The following is a 25,517-nucleotide window of genomic DNA, read 5'->3' as shown; positions in this document are numbered from 1 at the left end:
ACCTTGCATGCATATAATGTGAGTACTTGGCAATAATATTAATAACAATGAAGACAATAATTCTATGTTCTAGTTAGCAGTAATAATAATATAATGAAAAATAAAATAGCAATGATGATTATAATCCCCTCAACCTGTACATACAATTAGAACATTTTCACATGGTGACACTTCAACAGATCCTTCCTCTTCTCACAAAGGGCGATTTCCTTGCCACTCTAGATCTCAATGACGCCTACTTTCATATTCCTATTCACACTTCTCACAGGAAATACGTCCGGTTTGTAGTGGATGGTCAGCACTACCAATTCAAGGTACTCCCATTCGGAGTCACCACAGCGCACAGTCTTCACCAAATGTCTGGCGGTAGATGCGAATCACCTAAGAAGGCAGCAAATTCATGTCTTCCCATACCTCAACGACTGACTCATAAAAGCCAGGTCATACGACCAGTGTGTCCATCACACTTACGCCACAATCCAACTACTTCACGACTTAGGGTTTACTATAAACCACGCAAAGTCTCACTTGCAATTGTCCCACATACAACAGTACCTCGGTGCCACAATAGACAACTCACAAGCGCTTGCATGTCCCAGTCCACCCAGGATAGCAAGCATGCAAATCCTCATAACGAAAGTTCAGCTTCAACACTCTCTTCCAGCTCAAGTGTTCGTGCAGTTGATAAGGTTGATGGCCTCTTGCATCTTTATAGTAACTCACGCAAGACTCCAGAGAGTCCAGGCCAGCTGACAGATCTGGTGTTGGTGGACGGCCGCAAGCATCGCTCTCTGCAGTGGTGGAACACCAAAACCTTTCCAAAGAACGACCGTTCATCGAGCCAGTTCCACAGATTGTTCTAACAGAGGATGCATCGCTCTCCGGTTGGGAAGCTCATCTATTACATCAAACCATGCAGGGCAGGTGGACACCTCAACAAAAGTTCCTCCACATCAAAAACCTGGAATTACTAACCATATTGTTGGCCCTAAAGTCATTCCAGAAACAAATATCAGGTCCGGGGGATAGCGGAGGGAAGTAATTGGGTAGGTTTGGAAGCGGAGTGGGTATTGTTGGTCTTGCCTCTACCTTTGTTATTATTGCCTCTGTAGCCTCGTCTTTGATAACCTCTGGTAAATGTGTTTGGGGTGGGAATTTTATAGGACGTAGAGGGGTTGTCAGAGTACTAGCCTCTGGAGGTGCCCTTGTAACAGGAGCTTGCGATTGTAAGGCTCCCATTGATTTATCCGTGTCGGTGTCCTTTTTCATCTTTCCTAGAGATGAAACCACGGCAGGGCCAAATAGGTGTTCCTGATCAAATAACTGGTTAAGGATGGAAGTTTGTACTTCTGGTTTAAAACCTGAAATACGTAGCCATGCAAGTCTACGTAGAAGAACACTTGTGTTAATGGCTCGGGAGGCGGTGTCTGCCACGTCTAGAGCGCAACGAATGGAGGTGTTTATCAGTTTACCCTCGTGTATGAGGTTGTTGGCCTTGGTCTTATATTTGTCAGGAAGGTGCTGCAATAGGGTCTCTAGCTCATCATAGTGTGCCCTATCGTATCTGGCCAACAAGGCTTGAGTGTTGGAGATTTGCCAGATATTAGCTGCTTGTGACGCTTTACATTTACCAGAGGCGTCCAAGAGTTTGGATTCCTTGTCAGGAGGCGGAGCATCCCCTGACGTTTGTGAGCTGGCCCTTTTTCTGGCGTTGGAGACTGCTAAGGAATCCAATGGTATGCAGGGTCTGCTGGGGGCAGATCTGTATATTTTCTCTATCCTGGAGTTAATAACCCTAGCCCTAACAGTATCTTTGAACACCACAATTGCATGTTTGATTACCTCTTTTAACATAGGGAGAACAGAAGTGGACTTTTGTGATGTATCAAACGTGTCCATTAAGAAATCCTCCTCCACAGGGTCTGCAAGTAAATCTACCCTGTCGTATTGTGCAGCTCTGTGAACGAGCTGGGTGAACCTTATGGTATCCTCTGGAGGGGAAGGCGTAGAGGAATAGATATCATCCTGTGGTACATTAGGGACATCTGCTGTATTGTAACCGTCCCATGGGTCTGGGGTGTAAGGTGGACTAGGATTCCCTAGTGATTTATCGTCTGCACCCTCCCCTGTGTCATCAGAGGTGTCCTCATCGTCCACTGGTGGAGGAGATTGTGTACGGGAATGGTGCGGAGGGGGAGGTGGAGGAGGAAGTGGAGAAGGGAGTCGTAGAGGAGATGTTGCAATGTCTCTCTTTTATGGTGGAGATGGAGCCGGTAGAGGCGTGTCCGTTGGTTTCTTCTTGGAACTCAGTCAGTTGACCTGTTTTTGGGTCTTTTTGAAGAGTTTTTTACTTGGATCCGGTTTAAAAAGCTCTTCTGGTGAAGGCTGTGCTTTCAGCGCCGATTTTTTTTCCGTTTCCGAAGGCTTGCATGGCACCAAATCTGGAGTGAATTTGTGCTCTTTTGGCTTGGAAGCATGAGATTTTTTTAGTCTCTGCAGGAGCCCGCGGAACCAGTTGTTTTTGGGGTCCGAAGGTTTTTTGGGTTCCGAAGGTTGGGAACCTGTACTCTTCTGCATTGGCTTTTTACTCAGTTCCGATTATTTTTTCGGAGTCGAAGGTTCGATGCCAGTAGGTTTCGATGCCGACGTCAAACAAGAAGGTGAATTGGCACATCTCATCTGCCTTCTCACACTAGAGAGGGATAAAATGAGCACAGCTCTGGTGCCTTCTCAAGCAAGAATGGGTTTTTGTGGGAGGGGCGCTCCTCTAGTGCACTCTGAGCTCGGGCAGTGCGCGGGAATGTTTTCGACGGAGCACCGCAGCTGGGACACCAGATTATATAGTTGGGCAGTTAGACCAGTGCCAGGAGCGACCTTTTGGAAGCACTCTTTGAAAGGAGTTAATTTCCACAAGGGAACATTTTCTAAAACAATCTCTCACTCCAAGCTGAGGAGGTGGATAAAATGTGAACAGAACGGACATATTCGAAGATGCCGCAAAAAGATGGTGTTCTTTTACAAGTTTTATTTAAATTCACTAAATTCAAGCGGTGTCATACGATTCGTGACATGAATGTGGTACGAGATTAAAGAAAATGGCCAAAAGGTGTGAACTATGGCTTTTTTTGAAGTTATTTTAGTAAAATGAAGCCAGAAGTACAGTGTGTCGAAGTCTAAACCAGTCTGCGGTTAACAAATTATGGGCCAAATTATCAAGAATGGCGATAAGGGGCGTGATAATATGCCCTAGAGAATCCCAATAAAAACCCAGGTTCTAGTGTGAGGGACATCAAACCTGGGCTTCTATTGGAATTCTCTAGGGCATATTATCAAGCCTCTTTTTGCTGCTTTAGCAGCAGTTTCTTGCCACTAAAGCGGCAATAATGTTACACCTGTTCTTGATAATATGGCCCTAAATGTTATGATTGTTATCTATTTTTGATATTTTTTTAGTTGAACCTTGCATGCATATAATGTGAGTACTTGGCAATAATATTAATAACAATGACGACAATAATTCTATGTTCTAGTTAGCAGTAATAATAATATAATGAAAAATAAAATAGCAATGATGATTATAATCGAATTTTTGCATGAAAAGTCACAAGTAGTCGGATATTACTGTTGAATAATTACGTTGCAGTCAGTGTCCGTTGGGTAGGCAGCAACTGATGCCTACTCGGTTTCTAAAAGGGAGATGAGGGGTGGGCTGCTCTCCTCACTTTCATTCTCTGGGGCCTGAAAACGCAATACAAACTTAAATAACTTTTCGAAAGATACACAAAAGCATGCAAACAGAACTCTGAAATTCCTTCGTCTTGGGGGTGGGGTGGGAGGGGGGGTTGCTGTCTGGCAGATCTGAGCGACTTGAGCCCGCCTGCGTCCCCCTGGGTCAGTTCTTTATATATTTCCCTGTAGCGCTGCGTGGTGGTGAAGAGGCCGGGGCAGGGACAGGCGCAGCAGCAGTACGTGGCTGCGTTGCCATGCAGACCCTCAGAGCAGGCTCTGGCAGCTAAGGGTCGCCTCGGCCGGTGAACAGTTGTATACACTGCACAGTGCCGCACCCTGCCTGTTAGGCACAGGAACACAGCTCTCCAGACACTGCGCGCAGCAGCGCCTTGTGGTTACAGACCAAAGCAGTTGGGTGCGAAATACCTAACCTTTGTTTGGAAATGACACCCAGTGACCAAAATTACGGAATATAATTGTTCTACAGTATGGTGCTTTATGTGAAAAAGCGGCTTCTCTTTTATAGATTGCTACTTTTGTTTTAACAAATTATGAACAAATTCAAGTGAAGGCACATGGCATCTATCAAAGAGTTTCCTTTCCATATGTAGATGTAAATGTATGTGTAGCTTTGTGTACAGCATTCTGGACTGGAATGTATTATAGGCAGGCGTGCCACGCCCATTGGGCTGAAAGGGCTTCAGCCCCCCCCCCCCCCCCCTGCCCCCCATTCCTCCCTTCCCGTTGTGTGTGTCAGCTCGGCTGCGACAGATTTCCGGGCACACACGCACAGCCGCACCGGAGTACTTCACAGGTCTTTAAAAGACCATTTACTTGCTAACAATGCTTTGTTTTGTTTTCACCCCTGCAGCCACTCTGCTGACACATCACTACTGACGCCACTGCTGACGCCACTGCGGACACCACTGCGGACACCACTGCGGACACCACTGCGGACACCACTGCGGACACCACTGCTGACACCACTGCTGACACCACTGCTGACACCACTGCTGACACCACTGCTGACACCACTGCTGACACCACTGCTGACACCACTGCTGACACCACTGCTGACACCACTGCTGACACACCATTGCTGCTATACCACTGCTGACAACCTGCTGCTGACACCCCGCTGCTGTGCACTTCACTGCTGTGCACTTCACTCCTGTCACACCACTGCTGCTACACCGCTGCAGACACACTGCTGCTAAAATACTTACTGACACCCGCTGCTGACACCCTGCTGCTGTGCACTTCACTGCTGTGCACTTCACTGCTGACACTTCACTGCTGACACTTCACTGCTGACACTTCACTGCTGACACTTCACTGCTGACACTTCACTGCTGACACTTCACTGCTGACACACCACTGCTGTGCACTACACAGCTGCTACTACACTGCTGCTACGCAGCTGCTAACACTCCACCGCTGACACATCGCTGTTGTGCACTTCACTGCTGACACGCCGCTGCTGACACGCCGCTGCTGACACGCCGCTGCTGACACGCCGCTGCTGACACGCCGCTGCTGACATGCCGCTGCTGACACACCCTTGCTGACACGCACGCCGCTGCTGACACGCCGCTGCTGATACACTGCTGCTAACACATCGCTGTTGTGCACTTCACTGCTGACACTTCACTGCTGACACGCCGCTGCTGACACACCGCTGCTGACACGCTGCTGCTGACACGCCGCTGCTGACACACCCTTGCTGACACTCACGCCGCTGCTGACACGCCGCTGCTGATACACTGCTGCTGACACATCGCTACTGACGGCACTGCTGATACACATGCTGCTGCTGATACACATGCTGCTGCTGACACGCATGCCGCTGCTGACACGCATGCCGCTGCTGACACGCATGCCGCTGCTGACACGCATGCCGCTGCTGACACGCCCTTGCTGACGCGCCGCTGCTGACGCACCGCTGCTGACGCGCTGCCGACACACCCCTGCCGACATGCCCACTGCGTTTGGCAAGGATTGTAGGGGGAGATCACATGGGAGAGTTACACGAATAGAACAAGCATTGAGAAGGCAATAGGTCTTGCCTTTGATTAAGTTAACGCCATTTGCTTTACTAATGGTATTGTATAGTAAAGCAAATGGGTTTAACTTAATGAAATGAGAGACCTATTGTATTTTTTATGCTTGTTTTTGTTTTAAAGTTAACAGAAATACCCCTAGCATTTGGCAAGGGGGACACCCGACCTTCTAGATCTTGTTCAAGACTGGAATTGTCTGTTAAAAACCACAGAAGCTGTAAGCTATTTCCATGGTCAAGTAAACTTCTCCCTGCTCTTAGCAAAGGTAAGGATGGACCTTCAATCATTCCTAGCTCTGCGGCAAGGCTGAGAGGCAGTAAAAGCATTCACTGTTCTTGGGAACGGTGGGGGTCAGTTTGAAAGGAGGAGAAGTTAAGAAAATCCCCTCCTCCCCCCCGCAGCACAGCAAAGCTGTTGAAGATTATTGCCCACAAATATGTTTTGTTCGAGGCTAGGGTATATTTTACACCCCTCCTGTCTCCTCCTACTCACCTGACAAGGCCATAGTAGTGTGGGGGAAAATATGTCCTTTTATGTTTTTGACCTGTAAGGAGAGATCCGACTAACTGGGCTTTCGCAGCAGACACCAGATGCTACTTTCTACCGAATCTCACAAAGTGATTGGCTGTAATGGATCCAAATGATTCTAGCTAGACACCTCGTGTTATTTTAACAAACATTACCAAATTGTGTCCAGTGGGTATTGCAGACCTTCAAATTAAAAAATAAAAAGTGTCACTTACCTCAAACATTGACCGATAACCTTGCATGCTTAAGCTTTACTTTCATTTTGACATATATAACTTAAATTGGCCGAGCAAAAGTACACAGAACTTAATGAGTTACAGATTGGGCATTTGCACTGCTTACCTGGTACGTTTGGTCTATTTAAGTTCAGCGTTTTAAAATGTTTTACTTTGCAAACTTTTTCAGTGCCCCGTGTAACTTTTCTCACTTTACAAAAGAGCATCACATTTTGTAGAATCAAAGTCTGAATGTTATACAGTATTTTTTCAATGAGTGGTGCCCATTTTTCAAGGCAGATGCTTTGACAATACCCAATGGGTTTTCGATGGAATGTTGTGACAATATTTTCTATAAAGATGTGAATATCCTCACACACTCAAACACCCACACAGCCACCCCCATCTGTGTATGACAGTGGGGGGAGACACTAGTCATGGGTAAATTTTCAGCTCAAATAATTTGAACTGATCAGGGAAGTCCTATCCTAAATGCCTTCATTTCTCTTTTACAAACTGGTGTTTAATTACTACAGCCAATGGTTTGCAAGAGGTTCCCATAATTTTGCATCACAACACTGACCTGTTCATCCAGTTGTTTCAGGCTGTGTAACAAGGGCAATTAGTCAACTTTGTTTATTAGTCTTCTTCCACCGTTAATAGTTTTTGCCACCCTTCTGCTCGTCTTGTTCAGGTCTTGTTTTGTGATGCGAAGTACAACATTAATTGTCAATTAAATTTGCTATATAAAAATTTCGAAAATAAATAAAAGCCTAAGAGGAGTTCTAATCATGATTTGTTTAATGTGTTGCCTTGATCATGAAAAATGAAACCTTGTTTTATGTCATTTTCTATATGCGTTTAAGGTGGCCCACAGTACAGAAATTGTATTTAATTGTGAAGATGTAAGACCACCACTTTCGGACTAATTGCAAGTTCCACAAAGCGGTATCCCCTGATGAGTAAACTCCTGCACCTGTACTTCTCTGGTGCAAATACACTGAACCTGTTTTGCTTTATTGGCCAGAAAACCCAGTTGCTAAAACCACTTTTGGCTTTGGCTGCAAGTGCAGCCCAGTGTCTGGCTCCCACCAAACGCTCTCTTGAAGCACGAGGGAAGCATGTAGTGTTTCACTCTTCCAGACCACATTCTCTCCAGCCAACTGGCAACCTCTGCATCCCATCTTGTGACCCTTTGCCCACACTTCCCCTCTCCCATTTATCACCTGCTCAGAGCAGGTGGCAAGTAAGACCAGTATACCACAGGGATTTGAGATCTAGTGCAGAATTTGACCTAGAAAAACCAGGTCTGATTAATTATTCCCCATTCTGTGGGGATCAACTTGTATTCGACAAATTTATTTCTCGTGATACCAGCACTAAACGTCCATTCTGACCTCACTATATCCTGACACACAAATCCACATTACTCATAATTGGAGCCACAATGTTGAATATTCTGTGAAGCATAAAATAGATAATCGTCTTGCACAATTTGAGTAAAATGGTGATCTTTATTTTTTCTTTCTATAGTGATTACCACGGTCTTGGCAAAACCACATATGATGAAAGGAAAAGCAGTGTCTGTCTATCCCTACTACCTCACATTGGACTCTGCTTTATACGGAAAGGAAAGACCAGTCTTGAAACTTCCTGAATTAATTCGATTACCTATAAGTCCGTATATATGGCACTATCTTCAGAAAGACGAAAAATCGTTGCAAGACCTAAAAAATGAAATGTCAGCTTCATACTGTGAACTAACATGGCCTGACTCAGGAACTCCTTGCACAGAGGTCATTCTTGTCCCTGACGCGTCCTTATCTAAGCAGAGGAAGATTCTCTTCAAAGTTACTAAAACGTGGGACGAAGAGGTTCCCAAGAAGTTCTCAAGCATAATGGAAAAATTTAAAGTTATTGAGCATTCAGTGGATCGAGAGATGTGGGACGTTATGAAGGAAAAAGTGACTAGTGCAGTGGGAGTTGAAGTTATCATACCTGATGTCAGCAGTAACAAAGTTGGTCTGGCCGGAATTCTGGAAAACGTTGTCCAAATGGACTTGCGTTTCAAGGAAATTTTACAACAGACCACAAAAGAAACTGAAAGGAAAGCTCAAAGTATCTGTGAACACTTGCGTGTCTCGCCATCAGAGTATGCAATACTGTGCTGTGACAAATTAGAAGAGGATATCCACAAGACCTTCCCAGAAATGGAAATGACATTTGAGGTTTCAACAAGCAGAATTACGTTTTTTGGCCTTCCACTAGAGGTGGTTGTTGCTAAAAGTAAGATACTTGAATGGGAGCGAACTTTAAAACAAAAAACACTTAATGTTAACCCTTACGTTTTGCGCTTTATTCAGCAAGTTGATAATGATGATCTTTCCTACATCTTGCTAACAGATAAAAAAATCAATGCGTTTTGTAAGACTGAGAGCACAATGGTGCTCTTGAAAGGGAACTCGCAGAAGGCTATAGAAGAAGCTGAGAAGCAAATCAAAGAGTCTATAATCCACACATGGGTTGACCTTGAAGACAGCTCTGTAATCAAAATGAAAGAATGGCATACGCTAAGAAGTAGTTTGTTGGAAACCTTCAATTCAGAGAGGCCAGCTGTATTAATTGAGATTGAGGAAAATAGAGTTGTAATCATTGGATATTCAGTAGCTGTAACAGAAGTCTCTCATCAAGTTTCTAATTTCATTGACGAGAACACTCAAATTAAAAAGTCCATCCCTCTTAGGTATGAAGTGGTGGCACAGTTTCTGCAAGAGGAGAAAAAGCAAGTGTTCCTTGAAATTCAGAAAAAAAACATCAAAATCGATTTTAAGCTTCAAACTATGAAGAGACACCTTTTATTGTCTGGTCCACGGAGAGATGTGCAGGAGATGGCCGGGGTGGTCCAACAAGTCTTGTCTTCACTGCATTCAAACGTCCTCTCTATTAATAAACCAGGTGCCAAGAAATTCTCCCAAAAATCGGAGGAGATGTTGTTTATTACAGGGAAACAAAAATTCAACTGTTACGTGAGGTTGGCAAAAAACGGAGAGGAATGCGAAGAGCATTCCGAGGTGGAGGCAGGCCTTCCCAGCTACCATGTCAACCTTCAAGGTGGAATAGTTGTAGGGGTTTACAACGATGACCTGCCCAAGCACCCTGTTGATGTGGTGGTGAATGCTTCAAATGAAGACCTGAAACATATTGGAGGTGTGGCCCAAGCACTCTTGAAAGCTGCAGGCCCAGAACTGCAAACTGAAAGTGACAATATTGTTGAGAGTCAAGGAAAACTGAAGCCGGGGGATGTAGTGATAACACCTGCTGGAAATTTACCCTGCAAGCAGGTCATTCACGCAGTTGGGCCTCGTTGGCATGAATTTTCCCCAGCTTCGGCAGAAAGATTGTTGAAAAAGTGTATTAAAGCAAGTCTCGAGCTTGCAGAGTTGTATAATCACAAATCCATTGGAATCCCTGCAATTAGCTCTGGCATTTTTGGTTTCCCGTTGGACCTCTGTGTGAATTGTATTGTTGTTTCATTAAAGGAACACATGGAAGGTCGTAACTGGAAAAGCTGCCTACATCACATACATTTTGTCGATAAATGTCAGAAAACAGTGGATGTCTTTACTTGTGCGTTGAAAAAACACTTTGGAGGTGGGCCACAGTTGCAAACTTTGCCAACATTAACAAGTTACGCTAAACTAGAAAAAAGAAAGCCCAGAAACCAACAAGATGTTCAGTTGGTAAAAACAGAAGAAGGTCTTGCTATTATTTTGGAACAAGGAAGCATTCAAGATGCAACAGTAAGTTTCTTATTGGTATATTCGATATTATACCCCTAAAAATGTAATTATATTTACAAAAGTAAAAAAAAGTGTAGCATGGAAGCAGAACATAGACCATTAATATTCAGAATTCAGTTTACATGTGTTTGAAAAAAATATACAACAACCATGCTGATAGCAAAAATCTCTTCCTGAAAGAGAGAGAAAACATACATTACAGGTAATTGTGTAATGTAGGACTGTATTTACATCGAAGAGTTGTGTTGACATTTATATTTGTCACCGGAACTTAGTGAAACATAACCTAGTTACAGCCTGCAAAAGTAGACATAAATTCTTACAGGCCTTGGACTGATGCAGTTTGGTGCACATGACGGGGGAAACATCCTTAACAACGATGATTTTATAACGACTTACCTGAACAACGAAGCCGGAACCACGACTTTCAAAAACGACGACTTTCCTTAAGCACGACTTCGCTAAACCACAAGTTTCTCCGCTCCCTTCAGCTCCTGTATAACGTCACTCCTCAGAATTAAGGGAACATTAGGGGAGCTGTGGGGGGTCCCCCCCCCCCCCCAAAAAAAGGATAAATAAAAGAAAAGAGCTAATGGTATGCGTTGTCAAAGCATACTAACACAGTACATTTAGAACCGTTTTTTTTTTTACGAGTGATTCACGCAAGAAGTATTGTAATTACAATAGTGCCATCTAATGGCCAAACACGAGATGTTTCATTTCGTGGTTTAGGAAGTCGTGCTAAAAAAGGTAGTGGTTAAGAATATCTCGTAGTTAGGCTTTCGTGGTTAAGGAAGTCGTGGTTTAGGCAGTAGTTGTTTAGACATACAACCTAATCTACAGTCAGGCCCTACACTGACATGAATGCACCTCTGCCCTACTGTAATAAAATAATTGAGAAAAGTGGCCATTTGGAGGGCGAGATTAGATCAGATGGTGGGTTCTTCCACACCAGGTCAAAAAATGAACAGATACAGAGCTGAGCTTTGCTATGTTTAAATAACAGAATGACCAAAGCCCGGTTGTAGGGCCCGACTGTAGATTAGTCTGAATACTCCCATCACCCACCATGAATTGGAATAAAATGTGTTTCATGGAGACACCACCTTCCATTTGGCAGACAGTTCACTCGTTTATTAAATCCACGTTTTGTCTGTTCAATATAAAATTATTAATTAAAGGCGCGCCCAAAAAGGAAAAAAGTCCAAGGAGAATAAGCCAAAGATTCCTGTATGTTATTTATTTGACTTCAAAATCTTTAATTCCACATCAATTAAAATGATTACAGCCTCAGCCAACATGTTTCGTTCTTACAAGGGTCATACCCTTGATCTCATATTCACGAATCACCCTGGTATTATTTCGCTTCCTGCACTGCCCCTTACCTGGTCTGATCACTTTCTCCTCCCTTTTGAAATCACCATTCCCTCCCTGCCTCTCCCCTCCTCCTTGAACAGAGAGAATGGACGTAAATGGCCTAAAGTAACCTGTGCCACCTTAGATCCCCACTTCTCCTACCAGCTTAATCCCTCCTTAGATTTTAATGAGGAAGTTACTAGATATAACTCAGCGCTTACTACTGCACTTGATGTCATTTCCCCTTTGGCCCCTATTTCTTCTGACAGATCCCGCCCCTCTGCTCCTTGGTTTTCTGCCGAGTTACGGGAGGAAAAAAGTCGATGCAAACGACTTGAACGTTTATGGCGGCAGTCCTACGATCCTGAGGCCAAATCACTATATAAGTCAGCTTTGAACAAATTTCAAAAGCTAAAGCGGTCCACGATGAGAGGTTACTTCTCACAGTTAATTAAAAAAGCTGAGAATTCCACCAAAACTCTCTTCAAGATAGTGAAGGATTTTGTTAATCCTCCTGCTCATGAAGGCCCAGAGCTCTCCTAGTCAGACCCTATGCAATGGACTCTCTGATTTTTTTCAAGATAAAATCATTAAGCTATCCTCTTCATTTCAATCAATCTCATCCTCCCCTATGACCACTGAGCCTGGCACTCTGAAATGTTCATTGAATTCCTTTGATGAAATTATGCCTGATATAGCTGTCAAATTACTCCGTCAGGTAACCTCGGGGTCACCATTGGATCCAGTCCCCGCTAAAGTGATGGGAAATCTTGCTCCGATCCTAACCAACCCTCTCCTCTCTATATGGAACGCCTCTTTAACCAGAGGGCAGTTCCCCACATTGTGGAAACAGGCCATGTTGGTTCCCATTCTAAAAAAGACGGACGCGGATCCCTCACTATTTTCCAACTACCGGCCAATATCTCTCCTTCCCAAACCGGCAAAGATTCTGGAAAAGGTAGTTCAGAGGCAATTGTCTCACTACCTAGAAATAAACCAGCTGCTGCATGACTCCCAGTCCGGCTTTAGAACCGGCTTTAGCACAGAAACTGCTCTGCTAGAGGTATCGGAGACGATTCGAGAGTGTGTGGACAGGGGAGAGGAGGCAATGCTGGTCCTCCTCGACCTGTCCGCCGCTTTCGATACGGTGTCTCATGATATATTACTGGATCGTCTGCAGCAGCTGGGTATCGGAGGCACTGTATTGACCTGGATCAGTTCGTTCCTTACTGGGAGGTCACAGAGAGTTCTTCTGCGGCCCTTTGTATCAGAAGATAAACCTCTCCTGTGCGGTGTGCCTCAAGGCTCGGCCTTGAGCCCTCTGTTGTTTAATGTTTATTTAGGCCCTCTTGCCAGAGTGGTTGAGTCGTGGGGGGTCAGGGTGGTCTCTTACGCTGATGATACACAGCTTATTTTTTCTTTTAGAGACCACTCTGATCACCACTTCTCTAACTTCCGCAACTGCCTGGGCAATATTTGCTCTTGGATGGCTGCAAACCATCTGGTTCTAAACGCTGACAAAACGGAGGTCCTATTTTTTAACCAAAAATCTGCCCCTCCCACCACCCTCTGGTGGCCTGCCGTTTTGAATCCGCCTCCTATTCCAGTTCAGTCTGCCCGCAATCTGGGTTTCCTTTTTGATAACACTCTGTCCTGTAAAGCCCAGATCAACAAAGTGACATCCGCCTGCTTTGGCAAACTGCGCATGATCAGGAAGATTTTTCCTTTCCTCCCTTTGGACTCTCGTAAGACTGTTGTCCATGCCCTGATCACGTCGCATTTAGACTATGCCAATAGTCTCTATGCAGGCGCCCCTCTCTACCTTGGTGAAAGGTTACAAGTTGTTCAAAATGCAGCCGCCAGATTAATTGGAAATATTCCCTTCCGCCACTCTGTTGCTGCTTATCGGAAAGAACTGTACTGGCTTCCCATCTCCAGACGTATTCAGTTTAAAGTCCTGATCCTGGCCTTTCGTGCCATCAATGGCTCTGGTCCTGCCTACCTGAGTACAAGACTTAAACTATCCCGCTCTGTCAGAACATCAAGATCTAACAGCCTACGTCTCCTGGTGGTACCCAGATTTCGCCGCGCCAGGAGCGGTGGCAGAACGTTTGGAGTGGCTGCTGCCAAATATTGGAACAGCCTCCCATTGGACCTTAGGTTTATCGACTCAGAGCAAGTGTTCCGTCGTAAACTTAAGACCTGGCTGTTCACTGTCCCTTAAATTTCTTTCTCCCTCTATCCTACCTGCTCCGGTCATTCCCCCTCTGACTGACAAGTATTCTGTAGCGCCGGGACACCCCCTTCGGGGGTAGCTGTGCGCTCTATAAGCTTCCTAATAAATAAATAAATAAATAAATAAAATCTTCTGCCCGTTTTATTTCAAGCAGTATATTTTCTTCATTAGTGCAATATAAGTGAAGAATATATCTTGTTAAGTTAATTTTTCATAATAACTTTTCAATGTATTCCATCTTCTCGACAGTTTTGCCAGATGGGCCGTGAAATGCCTGTTACAAGGTGGAACACTGATTAGGGTGTCATCATAGGGTATAGCTAACCAGGAACATGTGGATTGGATTGTTGAATTACCATAATAAATTGGAACCGAGATTATAATAAGAAGATATAATTGGAAAGTGATTATGAAATGTGACTATACGCAACGTATATTATTTATTTTTATTGGATTAATGAAGAAAATATCTTTCATTAAATATAATACCCTGAAGAAGTTCGTTGTAAGAAGGAACAGCATTGACAGTGTCTGTAATCAATATAATTGATATGAAAATAAAGAGCTTGGAAGAAAAATAAAGAAGACACACAAATCCTTGAATTGTTCTGATTGGATGTGTTTCTTTTTGAGTGCTACGTAAGACAACAAGGACCCCCTGATAAGAATCAAATTCCTGGGTCAGGGCAATTAATATATGTATACAAAAATACCCAGGCAAAATATCAATACTTGCTAGCACATTAAAAGTGGCATCTGCCACATATGAAAAAATAATAGTCAAAACCTGTTTTTACACATGGAATACATTTTAATTCCTCATACAAAACATAATATTGGATAAAATCGATATAAATGTTATAGACACATGATAAAATATTTCAGCATTATAGCATATGCATAATTTCCTATACACAACATTAGTTACGTATAAAAGCTGTTGGATGGTTTCCTGTCTACGCGTTTCGACACTAGGGTGTGTCTTCCTCAGGACTGTACCATCATAATGCGTTATAGTAACTGCCGCCCACTGAAAACTGATGACTCTTCTTTATATCTTCCGTTTTTATAAGTTGATGAAAATATACAAAGTGGATAGATCGAAGCACATCTGTAGTTGCTAATTAAACCGATCAAATTTAAACGTGACAGCCAATGTCTGTGTCTAAACGTTCTGACGCCGTGTAGCGCAGATAAACGTAACCGTCAAAAGTTCAGTGTTCTGTGATTAGTTATTGAGCCACTGCACTGGAAAATACTCCAGATGCCCGCCCAGCTCGGTGACAAAAAAGCCTTTAAGACCATTGACTTCGGCACCAGCTACTCCAACACTGGCACCAAGCTGACCCTCGGCACAAACCACATTTACCTCTGCAATGGCCACATTTACCTTAGCACCAACCAGAACCTCTGCATCAAAACTGAAGGTATCCTTGGAGCCGAAGCCCTCTGCGTCTACCTGCAGGTCCAATACCTGTGCAGTGGAGCTGATTGACCATAAGCTGCAGGAAGAGCTCCACACAAGGCAGAATCATTTCGTCATCCACTTTCATAGAGGCCGCATCATTGCTGCTCTTCAGGAGCTACTGCTCCTGCTTCGAAACATCAGCTTTTCTTTGAGGAGGCCTTGGGCATTTCTATTTCGACAAAACAATACAAGAAAGCAGATAAGGCTACCAACCGCTTACCACATGCTGAACCATCCCCTTGCCCTATTCCTCCACCTCAAACTTTGCCCTCCACACCTGCATCTCTGGGGGATCCTCTTAACAGCACACACCAGGGGCCTGGGTTGGCTGCACAGGGGGACCCAACAAATAAAGCCTCCCCTTTTGACCCCATCTATATTTGCAGTCAGCTGCTGCCCAATTCTTTGGTGGTCACTACTGCCCATATGCAAATCAACTCCCAGGCTAGCAGAGATGCCCCGCCATCAGAGAAAGAGAGGAAATTCATTGAAAAGATTGGCCGGGCAATCTGCCAACTAATGGTGTATAGCTATTTTTTTTGCCTTCTAGCAAGATGTGATAGTGCACAGTGGGGCGAAATGGATGCGCTCCTCTAAATCTTCCCATAGGTGCATAAGAAAAGGCATCAAGAGAGTTTCTGAGAGGATGCTCATTTATAACCCCTCTGATCTCCTTGTCCTAGGCGCAGGTGATACCAGTGACAGCGGGGTCAATTGCAGTGTTCTGCTATTCAGACATGAATGACTCCTTATCTGTGGCTTCAAGCCGTAGTTTCGGCAGAACCAGCTGAGGATGCCCTTTGATAGTCAACATGTCTTTGGTCCTCAAATGGACCAAATCTTAGTGAAGATAAGAGGAAGAAGCCAGAGTTTTGGGTCACTTCAAACATCTGCTCCTCGTGGCTTTTTTTGCCTCACCACTTACCTGAAAGAGGAAAGACCACCTCCCCTGAAGCATCCACGACCAAAACATATCCACGCACCCAGCGACAGCAATTCTCCCCCAGGGTGTATTTTGGAGGGTGTTACAGGGGCAACCATTCTAGAGGCAGATCAAGGGTAGCTCCCCAAAGAATCTACATCCACCATCAAACACTGACTTGCCACATCTTCCCCCGATCACACAACACCGGTCAGGGGCGCCTACAAAGCGTTTTTCTCACTTTTCAAACCGTCACTTCAGTCCAGTAGGTGTTGGATATTATTCAACATGGTTATTGTCTCGAACTTTCTTCCACATTTCCCACAATTACATCTACCAAACTCAGACTTTCCCCAGTACACCTAAAGCTTCTCAGAGGAGAGGTCAAAGCGCTCCTCCTCAAAGGGGCTATAGACCCCGTCCCTCGCCATCAGCAAGGCACGGAAGTGTGCTTGCTATACTTGCCAATACCCAAAAAGGACGGATCCCTCCGGCCCATTCTAGACCTCGGCTCCTAAACAAATACATCCTCTCAGCATTTTCATATAGGTACCCTACGATATGTCATTTCGCTTCGTGTTCAAAGCTACTTTATGGTCGCGCTCGGCGTCAAAGATGACTATTTCCACATACCAATACATTCAGCTCATCACTGGTATCTCAGATTGACCCTAATGGAAAGCCTTACAAGTTCAAAGTGTGCAGTGACCTCTGAGCACACTAAAGTCAATTTATGTACGTCACTTATAACCAATATATAGGCAAGAGTCATTCAAATCCAAAGTTCAAAATTTGTAAATTAAATGTCCAAATTCCAAAGGGTAGGTGTTCCTTGTTGTTTATTTTCTGGCTTCAGTATTCACAAAGATGGTACAACAGCCAACGCGTGTTTCGTCGTGTACAAAATAACACACTGACTTCTTCAGGGCTGAAACCAAATAAACATTACCCCCAATTGCTACACGCACTACGTATGGCTAGTGTTAAGAAGTAAGTCCAAAGCACCTACTTAGTAGTGTAGTAACCCGCTGAGTGTGTAGTATTCAGGGAAAAGAAAGAAAATAGTAATGGCACTCCAGTTAGACTATACACCTATATTTTGTGAATAAGGTTATAGGCCCAATACCAAGAAGTGAAATTAGAAAGTTATCTATCTAGAATGGTGTAGCCTAATCATGTATTCACCTCATTCTGTAGTAGGGGATCTCTGTGTATAGTCATAATCTAGTGAATAGTCCCGCCCATGTGCGTGGACCCCGGCAATCAAAAATAATCTCTTAAGTTGTCAAAATAATGCAGAAACTGCAAAGACACTTAAGAGAAAATTTAAAGACAAATAATGCAGCCTATATCCACAGGCTACACTGTCCAGTACTTCAACTAGAAAATTCCACCAAAAAACACCACACACAACACAGCCTACCAGTTTCTACCATAGAGAAACTTGCCTCCGCCAGTCAAAGACTCTGGAATGATAGAGAGGAAGGTAGGGACAGACAAGCCCCATAGGCTGCCATTATGTGGCTTAAATAGGATACTGTGCCTTTAAGAGAACTTTCCAGAACTTCTCCCAGTATCCCAGAATGCATAGCAGGTCCCTCTACTTTCAGTTCTTTTTTCCGGCTCCTGCTTACAGGACCCTGGCATTGAGCTCTCGCTTTTTCAAGGGTTTATTGAATATTTTGGCACTTTTGAGTTCTAAAAGTGTTGCAGTTTACTTCTTGGTGTTTCTCTTTCTCCTTTTTGTGCTGTTTTAGGCGTTTTAGGGCTCTAAAATGCCTGGCCTTTTTGATAAGTGCCCAGCATATGGGAGGAAGAAGGCCAAGAGTGATCCCCATGATGTCTGCATCGTGTGCCTCCCTGAAGATCATGTCCCTGAGGATTGTGTCATCTGCCAGCAGTTTTCTGCTAGGACTCTGAGGGACAGGCTGAAGATCAGGCTTTCTGGCCTTGAGGAGAGGCGTCTGCAGGCTGCAGGTGGGTCGAGGCAGGCTGGGAAGGCTCCCTCTGCTGAGGCCTCTGGGGGGCTCCCCAGGGGCAGGAAGTCCAGCAAACTGTCCCGGTCTCCGTCGGCGTCGATTGCTTCGACGACGACGTCGAGAGGGATGGCGGCGGTGTGCTCTCCTTCTCCCCGGGGCTCCGGGTCGAGAAGACGTGACGGCTCGACGTCGAAGATCTTGGAGAAGTCGCCGTCGAAGCCACCGTCGACGTCGTCGTCTTCGTCGACGTCGAGGTCTTCCTATCGACGCCGAAGGCGGAGTGACAAGCATCGACGCTCGCCGTCGAGGCGACACCGACGCTCACCGTCGAGGCGACATCGACGCTCGCCGTCGAGGCGACACCGTCGATCGTCGTCGAAGCACCGGTCGACGTCGAGGGGCTCCTCGACGTCGAGAGCATCAAGGAGACGGCGAAGTTCGTCGTCGAAGACGGAACGCTCGACGTCGAGGAGGCGGCGTACGACGTCGCGGAAGAAGAGGTCGACGTCGAGGAGTCGACGTTCGACGCCGAGGACAAGAGGGTCGACGCCGAGGAGACGGCGGTCGACGCCGGAGTCGAGGAAGCGTCATTCGACGCCAGAAAAGCGACGCTCTGCATCGAGCGGACAGCGGTCAGCGTCTAGGAGTCGGTCAGCCTCTCCAAAACGGCGCAAGAGGGATTCTAGTCCCAGAAGTCACGCTGCTTCAAGTGGAGGACGCAAGAGGAAGCGGTCACCTGCTGATGGGGCTGGCTCTCCGCACCCTTCGCCTAAGGGGTCACCGGGCTCGGTGTACTCAGAAGTGTACAAACCTTCTCGGCCTAGGACTCCGACTCCTCCTCCGGTTCCTAAGGAGAATCCTCCACCCTAACCTCCACTCCCTTCAGGAGACTCTCCACCACCTCCGGTCCCTCCGCATGGGCCCGCCCCGCAACCGAAGGTTCCTCCGCCGAGGTCCACTTCCCTGCCATCTCTACCTGTTCCTCCGAAGGGGACCCCTAAACCGAAACCCCGTGAGGAGCCGAGGAAGACCCCTCCACGTAAACCGACGGAGCGGCCGCGGGCGGGCAGGTCTCGCTCTCGCTCTAGGAGAAGGGAGAGGCCTCGACGCAGATCATCCACGAGGTCGAGACGCCGCCATAGGAGGCGCAAATCTCGCTCACACACGAGGTCCTCTGGGACCAGGGATTATTCTCCTACCCTATCGGGGTCACCGGACACAAGAGTGTCCCCGATAGATGACCTGGTGGCGTTCCATGGCGTCCTTTTAAGGGGCGCTGCGAAGCTGGGCATATCCCTGACGGTGCCTACTCCGAAGACTTCAGTCATTTTTGAGACTTTACATCAAAAACACCTGTCTCGTCCTCTCCTGCCTCTGGTGCCGGGCCTGGAGGAACCGGCTATGGCCCTGTTTCTCACCCCTGCGGTGACGAGGGCGGCTCCATCGAGGTTGCTGAAGAAATACCGGGCTCCGGATTCGAATCCGGCCTTCCTGAGAACGGAACCCCCTCCTGACTCTGTCATTGTGACGGCGGCCCGCAAGCAGCATGCCACCACTCCGTCCTCCACGGTCCCCCTGGATAAGGAGTCCAGGTGGATGGATTCGGCGGGGAGGAAAGTCTGTGGAACTTTCGCTACCTCCATGAAAGCTGCGAGTGCCACAGCTCTGTAGGGCCGAATCGACCGTGCCCTCTGGGACTCCCTCGAGAGGTTTGCAGAACATTTACCTCGGGAGAAGCGTGAGGACTTCATGGAAGTGCTGAGTGAGGGGATGCTGGTGGCGAACCAGATTATCAGCGCTGCAGCGTACTCTTCCCTGTTGGCTGCTCATGGATTTTGCCATGGAGTCAACCAACGACGCCACGCATGGCTCCGGCTTACGTCCCTGAAACCGGACGCACCGCAGAGGGTGGCCAACCTACCATTCTCCGGTGAGACCCTCTTCGGCAAGCACGCGGACGATGAGATGGCCCGCATGAAGGCGGAGGCCGAGACCCTAACGGCTGTGGGCTTGGAGAAGCCTAAAGAGACCAAGAAGACGTATCGCCCTTTCCAACGGCGGTTCGGCGGGCAAGGCCGAGGATGGGGCCAGGCTTCGGGGCAATCGCAACAGCAACACCAGTTCCGGAAGCCGTTCCAGAAGCGCCAGAAGGGCAGGGGAGGCCAGCACTTGGCCCCAGCGCCCAAGGGCCAGGCTGGGTCTAGGCCCTAGTAACCTACTTCCCCCGGATCTGTTACCCACTCCGGTAGGGGGAAGCATGGAGAAAAATTACTCAGGACAAGTGGGTGCTGAATATTGTTTGCAATGGATACAGTCTGCGGTTCACCAGCCCTCCTCCAGCAATTCCCCCGGTCAGCTCGCAGTTTCAGCTGCGCGAGCTTCAGGCGGAAGCAGATATCCTGTTGAGGAAAAGGGCAATAGAAGACGTACCTCTGTCTCAGAGAGGAAGAGGACTGTACTCCAGGTTCTTTCTGGTTCGCAAAAAGGACAAGAACGAGTTCAGGCCCATTCTGGACTTGCGGCAGGCAAACAAATGGATTCGCAGGGAAAAGTTTTGCATGCTGTTGTTGCATCAGATTTACCCTCAGTTGCAACGGGGAGACTGGCTATGCGCTATAGACCTACAGGATGCTTACTTCCATGTGCCCATTGCACACAAACACAGGAAGTTCCTGCGGTTCCAAGTCGGCACCAATCACTATCAATACACAGTACTCCCATTTGGACTGAAGTCTGCGCCGAGAACATTCTCGAAGTGCATGGCGGTGGTAGCAGCACACCTGAGGAAAAACAAGGTGTTCGTCTACCCGTACTTGGACGATTGGTTGATCAAGGCATCCTCCTTCGCGGAAGTGCGAGCACACTTCCAGAAGACGTGCGTTCTTTTGAACAAACTGGGGCTGCACATCAACATGGCCAAGTCTGTCCCGACTCCGGTCCAATGCATACAGTACTTGGGAGCCTCCATCAATACGCTGTCAGCAAGCGTGTCTCCTTCGGAAGAGCGACGATTATCACTCCTTCGGAAGGCTCAGGCTCTTATGACAACTCCATCTACAACAGTGAGGACGGTGTCTTCTCTACTGGGATCGATGGCCTCTTGTATCTTCCTGACGCCACACGCACGGCTGCACATGAGACCGCTGCAGGAGTGCTTGGAGGACCAGTGGGATCAGAGGAAAGGATCTTGGGACGACAAGATTCGACTGTCGCTGCATGCTCTTCAGTCTCTGAAGTGGTGGTGTTCGGCGGAGAATCTCCTCAGAGGGGTTCCCTTTCACAAGGACATTCCCACGCAGACTGTCGTGACGGATGCTTCTCTCCTGGGATGGGGAGCGCACTCCGGGACTCTACAGATTCAAGGTACATGGTCGCCGATGGAGGCCACGTATCACATCAATTTCCTGGAACTCAGGGCTGTTCACTTGGCGCTGAAGGCCTTTCTTCCGTCCTTCCAGACCAACTCTCTGCTTGTACAGACGGACAATACTGTGAGAAGGTGGCCTGATGTGCAGTGCTCACTATTCTAGTGAACACTATGTATCAGTCCAGCAACCCTTATTGATGATTGGTTGTAAGTCAACCTTATAGACCAGCTATCCTAGTAGCGTGGATACGAGCAGTCTAAGGCTAAAGACTCGAGAGGGCGTGTTAAGCCAGCTGTTTACCACACATATACCCCTTGAATACCCAGTGAAAGGACACCACACAAGTGTTATGAAAATAAACAAGTTATTTATTAAGAATCACAACAGCCCTGTACTCTTTATGAGGACAGGGTACTAAGCACAAAACAAAACTCTTACGAAAATACTTAAGTTAGCACAGTATATACAAATGCCCGAGGGGCACGGAAAACCATATACTCTGAAAGTGGAATGCGAAATTACTAGCAGGTAAGTACAGTACTAATAGGCTTAGGAATCGCTAGGAATTGACTATAGAATCTTCAGATTACTTCTAGGAGGCCTAGGGGACTCGGGTGCAGAGTGTGCACTCTCACGCGTGATGCGGGACAAAGTCTATGGTAGCTAGTAATGACAAAGTTAGTGTTCTCGGGCGAACCCGACCTGGTAGGAGGAAAACGAAAGTAGATTCTGACCCTTGGATAGTGAGGCTATGCTGGGGCACCGAAATGCCGAAGTTACCTAGCCCAGGGGCTGCAGCTGCATAGGTCTCAAAAGACGTCGGGAATCCTCGTAGACGGACCAGGAGCCTGGAAGAAAGAAGTTGCTGGCAGGCGACCAGTGAAGAAAGTTCGATGGATCCAAGCCTGGATCGAAGGAAGATGACACCTGAAAGCAGAGGGGACCAAGTTCGAGACTACTAGCCAGTAGTCAGTGGGCACCAGGAGGGCACCGGATGGTAGCCACCTCGACTAGGTGAGTGGGTGACGCTATGCTCGCAGATCTCACGGACCAGGAGGCGTTGTCGGCGACCAGGATGGAGGAGCGAGCTGTCCCACGATGGATGAAGCTGTCGGCGTCGCTGGACCCAGGATTGGGCAACAAAGCCTTGGCAAATTCAAGCCCACGCGGTGGACTCAAAATGGCGTCTGGAGTGGACCAGGAGGGTCCGGGGTGCCTCTCTTGAAGAAGGAAGCAAGGGCCAGTCTGGAGCAACCAGACCAGCAGCAGTGATGTCGTCGGGCGTCGTGAAGAAGGCCACAAGCCAGCCGGCTAGTAGCCACACAGCGCGGTGAGCACGCAAAAGCAGAAGGGCCCCACGCAGATCGTGGAGATGCTGGAGGGCTGATCTTCGGTGCTGGAGCTGCTCAGGGTTGGGGCTTCTCGGACCCCAAAGCACTCACCAGTGGAGCACACGGTGGGCTTGTTGCAAAGAAGTCGTGCAGTCTTGGCGATCGTCGGTCCCTCGAGGTCTCGTCGCACTCACAGTTCTCAGCTTTGCTGTAGAGGTGAGTAGAGGTCAGAGGTGCCAGGGAAGCCGGGTCTCGTCGAGCTGGGTCGTCGGATTCGTGAAGAAGGACTTGCAGCAGACCGCAGTGTTCTTAGGATGGTGCCTGCGGATGCAGGGTGACTACTCCTTAGCCACAAGGGAGAATCTTGAAGAAGAAATCTTGATGTCCTTTCGCAGAAAGTCGTGTCTTGATTCCAAAGATGATTTAATTTGAACAGGGGGCCCGCTCCCATCTTTATACTAAAAAAGGGGGCTGACCCGGTGACTAGGTCCTGCCTATGGGTGGGACTAGGAGGGGGGTGGTTACACCCCTCTGCCATGCCGGACTTTCCCCAGGCCAGGGGCTGGTGTGCCCCTGGAACTGGTTCTGACCGGCCTATGCGTAGTGAGCACCGGGGTGCCACTCAGCAGTCACCTTCCTGAAAAGCCCTGCCTACCCAGGATACACAAAACCATGTCTGGGACGGTGCTAGCACCGCCCCTGACAGGAAACCCTTTGTCCAGGCTCCCCTCGCTGGAAGGACTCCCAGCTGCAGGGGGTCAGACTCGTGTCTGTGGTGGCAGCATCCATTTTGTGGAGCTGAGGCTTCATTTAACTTTAACCGGGGTTCACAGTTACATACATGTCGTGTCCCTCTAGAAGGGTGGAATGCTAACCCCGTCGCCAGAATTGGCGAGGGGTTAGTATTCCAATTCGTATGACACCTTACTCGACATGTTTTGATAAAGCAATACCAAAGATAGCATTTAACCGCGAGGATTATAATGCACTTAAGAGTATATGGTATGCGATATCATGGAACAGCTATTAGGACTTGGTTCCGCAAGCTGCAGACAGGCTCAGCTCATGCCAGAGCACCATCTCACACGATTCCAAGCACTCTGCCTTCAGGATTGTCAAGGCCTGCCATAGGAGTGACTGATAGGAATCTGTGTGTCCATTTTAGGGTTAGGTATAGGTATACTACACCTACAGCAAAGGGTGATTACACGACTTTGCCCCAGCTGTCATGCAGCCAGTTGTGTCAAATTTAGGAGGCCAGCCAGGGTTGGCATAATACGTGCTGCAGCCCCTGGCAGCCCTGGGTACACCTATGCCCTGAGTTACCGGGTCTGATAAGGTGGCCCAGTACCAATTGGGAATGCACTAGGGTACATGGAATCCATTTTACAGAGAGAGCAGTAGGCTTGGGGTCCTGATTGGCAGGGCCCCAGGTCGACTATGTCAAAAACCAGCTAAAACACAGGGCAAAAAGTTGGGGGCAACCATAGTCAGGAGGTACCTTCCTACAAATACCACCACGATGTATTACCTCAACAAGCAGGGGGGCTCGAGATCACGCACTGTGTCACAGGAGGCGCAGACGATCTGGCACTGGCTCCTAGCCAGAGGACTGACGATAACGGCCACCCATCTACCAGGTGTGCAGAATGTTCAGGCAGACGCACTGAGCAGACTGGTTCAGGAAAAACCACGAATGGGTCATAAACGACGAAGTACGAGGAGAAGTCTTCGCAAGGTGGGGGACTCCAGACGTAGATTTGTTCGCCACCGCCGAAAACAGCAAGTGCAGAGACTTCGCCTCCAGGTACTTCCAGCAAGGGACGCTGTGGAATGCGTTATGGATCAACTGGACGAACAGCTTTCTGTACGCCTTTCCTCCCATTCCCCTGATTCCGGCGGTGCTCATCAAGCTGGCCCGGTCCAGGGCTCGGATGATACTCATCGCCCCGGAGTGGCCCAGGCAGTGGTGGTTCACGGACCTACTTCACCGGTCTCTCCTTCCTCACATTCGGTTGCCGTGCAGGCCGGACCTTCTCACGAAGTTCGGGGGACGGATGCTACACCCCAACCTCTCGTCTTTGACTTTGGCGGCATGGCTCCTGAGATAGTGCAATATGGCCATCTGAATCTGCCCGACGATTGCATGGACATACTGAAGGAGTCTAAAAGACCTTCCACTCGGACTTCTTATGCTTACAAGTGGAAGAGGTTTTGTATCTGGTGCCAGTCTAAGAACCATGACCCTACGACCTGTAAGGAAGATGTCATCCTCCCTTACCTTTTACACTTAGCGCAGTCTGGCCTTAATGTGCATTCCATTAAGGTTCATCTGGCCTACAGGAAATGCCGTTCACAGACTTCCTTTTTCCAGATCCCTGTGATCAAAGACTTTCTGGAAGGGTTGAAGAAAGTATTCCCTCCTGTCAGGCTTCCCTCGCCTTCATGGGAATTGAATGTGGTGCTGTCCAGGTTGATGAAGGAACCTTTTGAACCTATTCATAAGGCTTCGCTGCAGCACCTGT

The 25,517-nt window shown here is 47.5% G+C and overlaps 1 protein-coding gene across 1 annotated transcript in view; it reads left to right on the top strand.

Annotated features, from left to right (window-relative positions):
• The window catches only part of LOC147666471 (protein mono-ADP-ribosyltransferase PARP14-like), a 500,256-nt gene that overhangs the window by 247,461 nt on the left and 227,278 nt on the right, over positions 1–25,517 (top strand). Inside the window, exon 7 of the mRNA XM_086949064.1 lies at positions 8,066–10,332. Within this exon, the coding sequence (XP_086805190.1) occupies positions 8,066–10,332 (2,267 nt within the window). The remainder of the gene's footprint in view (positions 1–8,065; positions 10,333–25,517) is intronic.

This window comes from Lissotriton vulgaris, unplaced genomic scaffold, assembly GCF_964263255.1.
Source record: "Lissotriton vulgaris unplaced genomic scaffold, aLisVul1.2 SCAFFOLD_1334, whole genome shotgun sequence".
NCBI lineage: Eukaryota > Metazoa > Chordata > Amphibia > Caudata > Salamandridae > Lissotriton > Lissotriton vulgaris.
Note: the sequence above shows the minus strand (reverse complement) of the source record. Positions and strands in the feature narration are given on the sequence as shown.